Source organism: Myotis nattereri (genome assembly GCF_964212035.1).
Source record: "Myotis nattereri genome assembly, chromosome: 7".
Lineage (NCBI taxonomy): Eukaryota > Metazoa > Chordata > Mammalia > Chiroptera > Vespertilionidae > Myotis > Myotis nattereri.
Genome location: NC_138082.1, coordinates 32,044,644 through 32,056,656, shown reverse-complemented (window position 1 = coordinate 32,056,656; position 12,013 = coordinate 32,044,644). Strand labels below are relative to the sequence as shown.

Below are 12,013 nucleotides of genomic sequence, written 5' to 3'. Positions count from 1 at the left end.
AAAAATCCAACACCTTCAGGGACAGAGAACTGAATTTAATAAAGAATAACCTACCTGGTCTTGGCACCTTGCTTAATCATTAAAATTTGAATAAAAAATAAATAAATGAACAGATATCTAGCATATATATTCATTCACAGATGTTTTAGAGCTATCTCCAATCAAAATCACTAATTCTGTTTAGATAGGAGGGCCCTGTGTATTAGAATGAAACTGGCATATCATCTGTTCCAAAATCAGTTTCATCTCAGCTAATCGGGCAACTCAACCAGAAATGAATTTAACTGCTCAGGCTATTATAATGGGAGTGCTGTGCTCCTGAGAAGAACTCCAAAGCTGATTTGATCTACATTATCCATACAGTTAGAAATTAGGAATCACCGTGTAGAGACCCTACCAAACTTTCAAATTATAGAAATCCAGAAACTATTACACTTTTTCACTTGAGACAGTTCTTGATGATCATTTTGCCAAATCATTTTTGCCTCAATACAGGGGCGGGCAAAAGTAGATTTATATTTGTGAGTATACCCAAGTTTGTTCTTGTGTTATTAACTATTAATTGTTTTATCATTCTCCATACAAACAACTGTAAACCTACTTTTGCTCACCCCTTTATTACGGAAAGAGGCTTCTAAGTTTGGTAAAATCCTTAACTATCTTGCTTGCTATAATGTCTATTCAAGACACATGGCAGATACACTCCAATACTTCTGCTTTTTGAAAGGCAATGTTACACTGTATTTACTCTGGCTTAACTCCACCCCTCCCCCCCAAAAACAAAACAAAACAAAACAAAACAAAACAAAAAGTTAACTGTCAATTGATATAAAGTATAATTCCTACCAGCACAGGCAGGAAACCAACATCACATCACAAGTCATTCCTTTATGCTTTTACCTTCTCTAGTTCTGAAGGTCATAGTTTCCAATGCTGTGTCTGAACTTGTATTGAAATGTTTGGCATTAATAAAACAAAGAAGGAATTAATATATTTTTTTTAATTGTGAGGAGCGGGGAAGGAATCTACAAAGGCGGATTTCACTTTCTAAGTAGCATTATATTGGTCTACATTAATAATTTTCCCAGCAGGCCTTCCATGATTTTACTTTGAATAATCGCAGCCTTTGTTTCTAAGATCCTCTTACATGTGACATTTGATCAAAGTTTTAAAATCAGCAGCTAATGGAAGTGGAGAAAAGTATTGCTCCGTAAGGCATTATATTATACAAAGCCATCCCACAGCTTATTTTAAGGTTTAAATATCACAGATGTTTCCAGCTAAACATTATATTGATGTTAAGTTAAATTTTCTGAACCCTGAATACTATGATTTACTGCATATCATCATATTTCTCAGGGAAACTTCTCCTAAACACCACTAAAGCATGCCTTAAGACAACTTTTCAGTTTTCACACAGATGTGTTTTTTAAACATAAGTACAATGTACCAAAAAAGTTTATTCTTATTCAAGGTCTCTGTACATAGTCTTAAAAAAAAAAGTCTGCCTCCTTGCCACCCCCAAAAAAATATTTCAGGTAACTAAATTACCTATATTACTAGTTCTAGAGTTAGTGACAGCCATTCTGATGAGATGGTATATGAAAACTGGTAAAAATAAATTCACTAATTCATACCTAAAAGTCCCTATCCAAGGATATCTTCCCCAAAGAAATGGAGGAAAAAAACGATTAGTAAAGGAAATACCTCACACTTCAACATGCTATATAAGGAAAGACGTCTGAAAAGAAATCTTGCAGGGAATTTTATCCCTTTGAACTTTTAAATAAATTCTTAAGTAAGATTATGCAAACTTACTAAAAACCGGTCCAGATTAGAGGGAAAAAATGCACCCCTTCTCCAAGTCAGTTCTGGAGGCTTTAACCAGAGTTGTTAAGGTTTGTGTTGGGTAAAGAAAGACCTCCTAATAAACCAGCATTCTTTTCCACATGATCAGAGCTAATTGGCCCCCCTGCAGACTAAGTGACCAATCACATCAGCTTCAGCTGAAACCAACCCCCAAGACATTATAAACAGAGGAATGTGAACTGTAAACCCAGTCCAAGAAGAGAACCTACAAACTAGACTTGTAGAGTAAATTACCTCATCAAAAAGGCTGACTTTCAAAGTTTCCTCAAGACCTACCTGTGCATATAGTCTGACCCAGCAAAAAACTGGTGAGTACATCAAATAATATTCATTCTTATTTCTTTCTTTAAAGGGGAACAGAGAAAGAAAATGCTGGTAAATAGGGATTGAGCTAGATATTGCCAATAGAATTTTAAAACATACATTAAGGTTCTTTATTCTTTTTCCTTAAATTTTTGAAATGGAATAATGGATCCTACTGAAAGCATTACTGAAAATTTTCTTCTTAATTGTTTTATTAAATGTATAATAATTCTCCATTATAATATAGAAACGAGTAGAAGAGAAAAACCCTAAAAAATTTTTCAACAACTTATAACAAAATGTATCTTTTTCTTTTGAAAGGGATTAAAGAACCCAAATGAGCATATAAAAACAAATGACAAAAAGAAAAACTTTTTTAATTTTTTAATCCATGAAAAAGTGATGAGTATCCTAATTTTAAATTCTGTTTTAAGCATGGATTAGTGAAAGTAGATGTTTCTGCAAATAAGAATTTAAAAGACTCTCTGAGCTTATATAATAGAGTTAGAACTCACACTGTTTGCCCTAATTATGGAGGAACAGGAAAGACAATTTTAAGACTCCCTAGAAGGTCTTAAAGTGTTTATACCAGATGTGAACAAATACATAGTAATACTGTAATCATTTAACATTTGTTGTTATAGTCTGTATCTACACTGTTTAATAGGAACTATACTAACTATATTACATGTTAATAAAAGACAGTTTTTAAGCTACAATCTAATGAGTAGAATAAATAAATTATTTTGATGACCAATGAAGCAGCCAAACTATCATTTGTATAAAGCACTATTTTTTCCACCAAAGAGTTTATAAGTGGACAAAATTTTTATAGCCCAGAGAGTGATACAAGCAAACCTTCCCAATCTTCAATTCTACTTTCTATTGGGATGATTTTATGAAAATCACATGAATACAAACCAAGATAAATACAATAAAAACAAACAAATTCATAGATATAGAGAACAAACTGATGGTTACCAGGTGGGAGGCATGTGGAGGAAATGGGCAAAAAAGGTGAAGAGATTAACAAGTACAAACTGCCAATTACAAAACTAGTCATGGGGATATAATGCACAGCATAGGGAATACAGTCAATAATACTGTAATAACGATGTATGGTGGGTGACAGATGGTTACTAACCTTATTGTGGTCATCATAAGATATATAAACGTCTAATCACTATGTTGTACACCTAAAACTAATATAATATTGTATGTCAACTATAATTTAAAAATAAAAATTTCAAAACACATTTGTGTGCCTACAGGGATATGAAAATTACTTGGAATTTAATATCATAAACATAACATCTATTCATCAGACACTAACAGAAAACCTATCAGCTGAGGGAAATGGTAATAAGTTTACAAACATGTAGGGTTTTAAAGTATCATGTCATTTAATTCCCTCTTCTCTTTCCTTTTTTAATATAAAGAAGCCTGGCCAAGGGGATTGGGTAGCTTTCCCACACTGACACAGCTATGGAATCAACACAGCTAGAACCTGGCCAGCTTGATTCCCCACCTGGTCTTCCTAGTACTACATATAGTGAATACACGAGTCCAAAGAATGGAGTCATACAGGGTAATCTGTTAGGCGAGAATGAAAATCTTACTTCTCTCAACTATTCCACTCCACAACACGATCTGAACAAGATCTAGTAAGAGATTGCTTTGCTGCTTTGATATTAGCTTTTTGACTTTCCTGTTCAAAGATTTTTCAATGTATATATAGTTATTTAGCTGCAAGAGAGAAAAAATAAAATTATAAAAGCCTAGAGCAGGGTGGGAAACTTCTTTTCTGCCAAGGGCCATTTGGATATTTATAATATCATTTATGGGCCATACAAAATTATCAACTTAAAAATTAGCCTGCTATATTTGGTTAAACATTTAATTAACTCACCCCTAATGCCTTGGCAGGGCCAGACCAAATGACTTCGTGGGGCTTTTATGGCCCACAGACGGGGCGTTCCCCACCACTGGCCTAGAGCATGAGTGCTATAAGTAACAATCCTGCAAAGGCCCAAATGAGAATAATTGTTAGCTATAGTATGTATAGAAAGACTATCTCCCAGGTAATGCATTTTATAACTTAACAAAGCAGGTTGAAAATCAAGAAGAATTGCTTGGCCTGTGTGGCTTAGTGGTTGAGTGTCGACATATGAACTAGGAGGCCACGGTTCGATTCCCAGTCAGGGCACATGCCCAGGTTGCAGGCTCGATCCTCAGTGTAGGGTGTGCAGGAGGCAGCTGATCAGTGATTCTCTCTATCATTGATGTTTCTATCACTCTCACCCTCTCCTTTCCTCTCTGAATTTAAAAAAAAAAGTAAAAAAAAATGTAAGAAAATCAAGAAGAATCATGTAGATTTCTCCCTACCCAGAAATTACTGTGAAATAAAAAGCAATCAGTGGTTCCCAAAGTGGAATAAGCACTAGTGTAAAGTTCTGTGATGAGCATTGTCACACAGGCAGGAAGTAAGAAACAGTTAAGGACAATGCCATGGACAATATAGAACCATGCAGTGGTTCTGACATTCTTCAAGTGTCAAAATGTCTTTCATAAAATTATGATAATATTATAATATTTTTTAAAGTATTTTCTCTTCTGGCAAAATACAAATTTGGCAATGCCGTATAAAAACTCTCCTCTCCACGTTTTGTTTTAATTCTCTAGTCTGCAGAATCCTAAATTGACTATGTAATAATTCTGATTCTACTAATCTTCAAATCTTGCAAGGTGTCTTCCTTAAGTGAAAATATATTTTTGCCTGCAAATCACAGGTCTGAACCTAAGCAAGCATTCCTAAAAAAACAAATATTCTGTAGTGGCTCTTGAACAAAATTTGTCAAATAAAACTTTGTGTTTCTTTATGAAGGCTAACCAGGGCCAAAGAGACAATATTGCACTAACTCTGAACTATAGACTTGGTATGGGATTCACCATTACTTGCTACCTCTGTGATCTTAGGAAACTCACTGTGCCTTAGTTTCATTATCTGTAAAATGAGCATACTAATTGTACTTTTACTGCGAAAGTTAAAAAATTTATTAATTACAGTAAAGCGAATACTTATTGAGAAGGTACTCTCTCTCTCTCTCGCCAGGCATTGGCTATTGACTTCATATAAGTTAATATATGTGAAGTGTTTGGTATGATTCCTGGCACACAACAAACCATATATATATTAGCTAATATTATTAATCATTACTGTCATAAAATCATGTAAAAAGTTAACAATGGTTTAAAACAGATACCTGAGACAGTTAAGGGGACAAAAAGAGCATCTACTAAAGATGCTAAAACATCTGCTGTCAGACTTTTTGTGACTGTAATACCAATTAACTTGGGAAAGACTTTTATTTCACCAAACTCTCTAAATAGACATCTTCTTGTAGTAAAAAATAAAAATAAATTAACCAGCTGTGAAGTTAGATAGATTTGGTTAATAATTCAAATAATCCATGGCCCCCATCTGCCTGTGTACATTTCTTTTATCTGCCTGATCCTTGGTGACTTCATCTGAAAAATGGGATAATAATGTCTATCTTGCTGAGATACCAAAGAATTAGAGATAATGCAATACAAAAGCATGGAGCACAGTGCCTGTTTACAGTTGTTGTTATTATTTCCAAAAAGGCAGAGAGCAGGTCTCCTAAAACATTTAAAGAATCTAGCAAAATGAGTCATTAAATAGCTGTGGCAAGAAAAAAATATATACTAAGTAAAATGATAATAACAACTTGTTAGGAATAAAAAGTTATAAAACATGAATGCCCTAAGTTTTTTAAAAGTTTATAATATGAAACTGAAATGGCTATCTAATCTAAATAAGTTTATCAATCATTTTAGTGTTCCATCAGTAACTAAAATCTGGAAAAAAATACAAGAGACTGTCTAATATCACCAATAAACAATAAATTAGCCTCAGGACAAAAGAGAAAGCATATACCCAGCTGGGCAATGTTCAATTCCAACAACACAGGATAGGAAGAATCCAGTAAACCTAAGCAACAGGCTAAGTCTATATATGCCTCTAGTCCAATTAAGCAGCACTGTCCTTCAAAAGACAGGAAGGACAGTGCCTTGCAATACTTCCAAGGGCATCTACTTCTAAAGGAAAAAGCAAAGAAAAAGTCAAATATAACACCTACTATTGAACTGTAGCAAAGAAGAGTATTCCAGGGGCAAAGCAGCATTTCCCATTCAGTACCTGGTAGCCTCTACACAAGTCTCAAGATGCAAAGATGGTCACATAGAAAACACACAGTATATTTCTACTCACCACACAGAGAAAAGAGAATCACTGATAAATACTGTTTACAACTAAAAACTAATTATAGTATCTTTTTAAAATTACCATTTGATGTACTAATGATTATTTTAGCTCATTAAACTTGAAGCGTTATTTTCTGGTTTATTTACTTTCAAAATTAATATTATCTAGGAATCTCTACCTAGAATTCCTTATTTTTCCAAGAAAATAATTCTCTATCCTATAATCTAATCAGCATTGAGAATATTTTAAGAGGGCATCAATTCAACAGCCAGGAAGGAAAAGAGTCCATGAAGATGGCCACAAAGTGGCAAACACAAATAAAAATTTAAATAACTAACTAAAAAGCATATATTAGAACTATGACTCTCTAAAAGTTTAGTCTTGTCCTAGCACTAAGTTTGGTGTCAAAACATTTATAGACAGTTTAACTTCCAAATGATTTCTATTTATTTATACTTCTAAATGATTTCTATTTATTTACACAGAGAAACATATTTTTAACAATTCTTATAATTATGGGCCCTCCATAATTATAAATCATTAAATAATTATGTAAAGTTTTTATTTACACATATGTTTAGTCAAGTCAATAAATGCTCAATGACTGGACTTGTGCAAGAAAGATAAGGGGTGTTAATAAGCCATAAACCATAATCCCAACCTTTAGAAATTTTAAAATGTACTTGAAAATGTTAAAATGCCAAACAATATTTTAACTGTCATTCTAGGAAACAATAAGAGCTATCCTAACTCAAACCAGGATTAGCCACTTTATGTAAAGAGAAAAGAGACAGTGTCAGACTGGAAAAGCCTGTGCAACAGTCAAGAAAGCATTCCAAAGAAATTACATAGTGAATGAGGTCTCAGAATGTATTAACATTAACTGTAAATCTCTTGATTTCAAAGATTTACCGCCTGAGATGGATGGCAGCAATTGCAAGGTTAATGCTCCTCTCCTAACTCAGAGATACCGAAGGATGGTCACCAAGGATGGCCACAGTACACTTCAAATGGATGGCGCTCAAAGAGGTCTTGTCTATCTTCGAGATGCTTGGGGAATCCTAATGGACATGCGCTGGCGCTGGATGATGTTGGTCTTTTCTGCTTCTTTTGTTGTCCACTGGCTTGTCTTTGCAGTGCTCTGGTATGTGCTAGCTGAGATGAATGGTGATCTGGAACTAGATCATGATGCCCCACCTGAAAACCACACTATCTGTGTCAAGTACATCACCAGTTTCACAGCTGCATTCTCCTTCTCCCTGGAGACACAACTCACAATTGGTTATGGTACCATGTTCCCCAGTGGTGACTGTCCAAGTGCAATCGCCCTCCTTGCCATACAAATGCTCCTAGGCCTCATGCTAGAGGCTTTTATCACAGGTAATTGTTTTTGTTCTTAAAAAAATGTATGAAAGTTCTAGAAAGGGTATAGTCAGTAATTAGCAACTGTGCTATAGAATCATTTCTTTGCATTATTAGCAGGTAATGTCTGAGATTGAAAAGAGAGTCTAGGGACAAATGATAGGGGAGATTATAAGAAACATGACTCTATACTTAAATTTTACCTATTGGAACTTCTTAAGAAAAAAGGAACCATTATGACACTAACTTGCAGCAACCTCTTATGCAAAAAAAAAAAAAAAAAAAACTATGAAAAAATTTTCAGAGAAGCTAAATATTTCATTAAATAAGTGAATAAATATCAGCACATATTTTGACATTTTACCTAATGAAAGAATTTGATATTTTAAACTTGGCTAGAATTTTCTCCTCTGAGTTCATCTTTTCAACATTTATTCAATGCTAGTGAGTCCAGAGCACCAAAGTCAACATTGTATGTATATAAATACAAGTATATACATTCTTAGCGAAATGCACTAGAAATATAGCCACAGAGATTATGAAATTTTGCTTAGAACGCAGCAACAAGTAGGGCTAATGTACTTTTTATAAGTGATATGTACAAGTAAAAACAATTTTAAGAAAAAGGAAGAAACCCTGGTCTTAACACACTACCAGTAATAATCTGAGAAGGTAAGCAATGGCCATATGCAGAGTGATCTAGAATGAAGTCCCAGTGTGCCAACAAGTGGCTTCACAACCTGTAACAAATCACTTAACCTTTACAATAAGAGTTCTTAAACTGGATTAGCCATTAGATAAAATTTAGAGGATCTGTGAACTTACTTAAGAAAAACTTGCATCTTTTTTCACTAACTCCTAACTGAAATTTGATATTTCCTTTGACTATAAATATAGGCAAAAAACAGTAACATCAATAACACTTTGATGCAAACAGGAATCACAGATATTTTCATATTCACACTATACTTCAACATTACAGTACTAAATCCACCACTATATTTTGTTATTTAATGTACTAGTAAATCACACATAGCACTATAATACATTTTTTAAACATATTCAACCAGATTTCAATATATTTGGTTTTCTTTGTACATATCTTATTTGTATGAATGTAAAGCATAATTCCATAGATCTACCTGCCAAGAAGACCTGTGGCACAAAAGCAGTTAAGAAACTTTAATCTAATCTATAGCTCTGGGGAACAAGAAGGATGCACCTGAAAGATGCACTGAAATCACCTTAGAGCCAGAGTCTTCTTTAAAAAAAAAAAAAAAGTGTGTATGGGGATAAATTTCAAAGTTAAAATATCCTTTAGTGTATCTATGGTCCCTTCCCCACCCCAAATCATTCTACTTTGAATGTAATCTTTATGTAGGCTTGAAGTAATCTGCACTTAAACTGAATTTATTTTGTCACTTCTTTTTTTTTTTTCTTAAAGGGCAGGAATATAGGAAATAACTATTCTTTGACTTTAAAACATACTAGAGGATAAAGTTTTAAATTTCTATGTAACAAAATGAATTTTGCTTATCCATTTTAAAATCATAATTTTTTTAAAAAGAGTATGTACACTTTCAAAATTTCTTCAGGCAAATAAGACTATTCAAATTAATGAGTTCAATTCCTGACTTACTTGGAATGCATGGCACCAAGAAATGTATTACCCATTTGATATACCCTTCTCATGCAGAAAACGTATTGTCATGTACAGTACTCATTCTAAAAACAAAACTTAATGGTTTCTAATTTAGGTGCCTTTGTGGCGAAGATTGCCCGCCCAAAAAATCGAGCGTTCTCAATTCGCTTCACTGACATGGCAGTAGTGACTCATTTAGATGGCAAACCTAACCTTATTTTCCAAGTGGCCAACACTCGACCTAGTCCTCTAACCAGTGTTCGGGTCTCAGCTATACTCTATCAGGAAAGAGAAAATGGAGAACTCTACCAAACTAGTGTGGACTTCCACCTTGATGGCATCAGTTCTGAGGAATGTCCATTCTTTATCTTTCCATTAACCTACTATCACTCCATTATACCTTCGAGTCCTCTGGCTACTCTGCTCCAGCATGAAAATCCTCCCCACTTTGAATTGGTTGTGTTCCTCTCAGCAATGCAAGAAGGCACTGGAGAAATATGCCAAAGGAGGACATCCTACCTACCCTCTGAGATCATGTTACATCACTGTTTTGCATCTCTGTTGACCCGAGGTTCCAAAGGTGAGTATCAAATCAAGATGGAGAATTTTGACAAGACTGTTCCTGAACTTCCAACTCCTCTGGTCTCTAAGAGCCCAAACAGGACTGACCTGGATATCCGTATCAATGGACAAAGCATTGACAATTTTCAGATCTCTGAAACAGGACTAACAGAATAAGATGTATACATAGCACCCTATTTTTTAATGTATTAAATATATCCAGCCAGTTATGCAGCTACTTTTCCTTCATCATATCTCATGTTCTTTTTTTCCAAAGATGATTACATCGAGCCTAAGCCCATAAAAAATGGCTGAGCTAACAATACACATTCTGGAAATATAACATTCTACTTTACAAAGTTTGTATCTGTGGTTATCTCCTAAAATCAGTGTATCTCACATGACAGATACTTATACAGAAATGTTGGTGAATTTATAAAGATGTGGTATAATAGCAATGGTGAAGGTTAAAATGGACAGTGAAGTTTAACACATCTAAACTCTAAGAAAATCAACCATAAATCTCTCATTTTCATCTGCAAGTTGAAGCAACAGTCTAGTTTCAAACCTAGCTTCCTAGGTAGATAGATGATTTCACAGTATTTAGTGAACATCCTTTTAAAACTTATTTTTTCAAGACAACAAAGATCATTTCTTTGGTTCTTTACACTACAAAACTGGGTAAGTAATACCACCTTAGTTTTTAACAGCTAACAACAAAACTCCACAAGAAAAACAGCAAAATATAGACTTATGCATAACTCCATAGACCAGTGATGGCGAACCTATGACACGTGTGTCAGAGGCGACACGCGAACTCATTTTTTTGGTTGACTTTTCTTTGTTAAATGGCATTCAAATATATAAAATAAATATCAAAAATATAAGCCTTTGTTTTACTATGGTTGCAAATATCAAAAAATTTCTATAAGTGACACGGCACCAGAGTTAAGTTAGGGTTTTTCAAAATGCTGACACGCCGAGCTCAAAAGGTTCGCCATCACTGCCATTGACATCTGAGCATGACACCCAATCACATGTTCATACATTTGCGGCAGAATGTGATTAGAGAAAACAAGATCAGCTCTAACCCAAATGGAACCTGTGGGGGTACTTTTGATAAGGATATTCAAAATTGTATTTACATTAAAGCTACCGGCATAACAATCAAATAGAATTATAATAAACTGCTCATTAAGTGGCTTGCAACCTAAGTAAAAATATTCCCTTCCTACCTATGATCCATTCAATTGTATAAAAAAATGACAGCTCTAAGTAACTCATAAATGTACTCATAAGTACTCATAAATGTACATATATATTTTGTTTTTATAGACATAAAGGTTTAGTTAGATGTAATTCAACTAGGAAAAAGTCTCCAATAGATAAAGCAAAAAATAATTAGGCAATGAGGTATTTTCAACCTCAAATTCCTGTTTCCAACTTGAAATAGTTTTTTCTATAAACAAAAAATGAGTGTTTATTCACCAGTAGGAGGTTGGACTAGATAAATCTATTACTTATTTCCAAATCTAATACCCCCTGAGAATTATGCTTTTTCTGCTTCAATTTTTACTTTATATATACTAAAATGAGCCCTTTCCCTTACACATCCAGTTTAAGACTATCCTTTGTATACTTTTCATTTCAATAAAAAAATCAAACTGTCCTCAAACAAATTAAGAACCAAATAAGTCACCCTATCAAATTTCAAATAGATTTGTGGTTGCTCTTCTTTTCTAAAATTTCCCTTATTCAGGTTTATGTGGGAAAAGTGAAAGATTAACCCTCCCTCCTGGTGATGATCCACACAGGAATAATCTCTTGAAATAAATACTAGCTGAGTAAAAGCAAGCAGTTGTGAAGAGCAGGGCACAGCAACAAGTCACATTTTTCTCTTTGACCAAAAGGAAAAGAAATTAAGAAGAATTTTGGAGTATCTAAGACTGGTAATAGCAAAAGAATATCAAGGACACAGAAACTTAAGTATT

At 34.0% G+C, this 12,013-nt stretch overlaps 2 protein-coding genes across 2 annotated transcripts in view; one reads left to right on the top strand and one right to left on the bottom strand.

Annotated features, from left to right (window-relative positions):
- Window positions 1–12,013, bottom strand: part of GIGYF2 (GRB10 interacting GYF protein 2) — a 134,810-nt gene that overhangs the window by 62,050 nt on the left and 60,747 nt on the right. The window lies entirely within an intron of this gene.
- KCNJ13 (potassium inwardly rectifying channel subfamily J member 13) lies at window positions 7,370–10,247 on the top strand. The gene is made up of 2 exons (XM_081096267.1): window positions 7,370–7,837; window positions 9,577–10,247. Exons 1-2 carry the CDS (start codon window positions 7,378–7,380, stop codon window positions 10,197–10,199), a joined length of 1,083 nt encoding a protein of 360 aa, XP_080952393.1. The 5' UTR covers window positions 7,370–7,377; the 3' UTR covers window positions 10,200–10,247.

Excerpts from the sequence above, each read along its gene's own strand:
- KCNJ13 (XM_081096267.1), top strand. The coding sequence starts at position 7,378 with ATGGATGGCAGCAATTGCAAGGTTAATGCTCCTCTCCTAACTCAGAGA. Across the intron at positions 7,838-9,576 it reads GCTAGAGGCTTTTATCACAG|GTGCCTTTGTGGCGAAGATT; the intron begins GTAATTGTTTTT and ends TTTCTAATTTAG.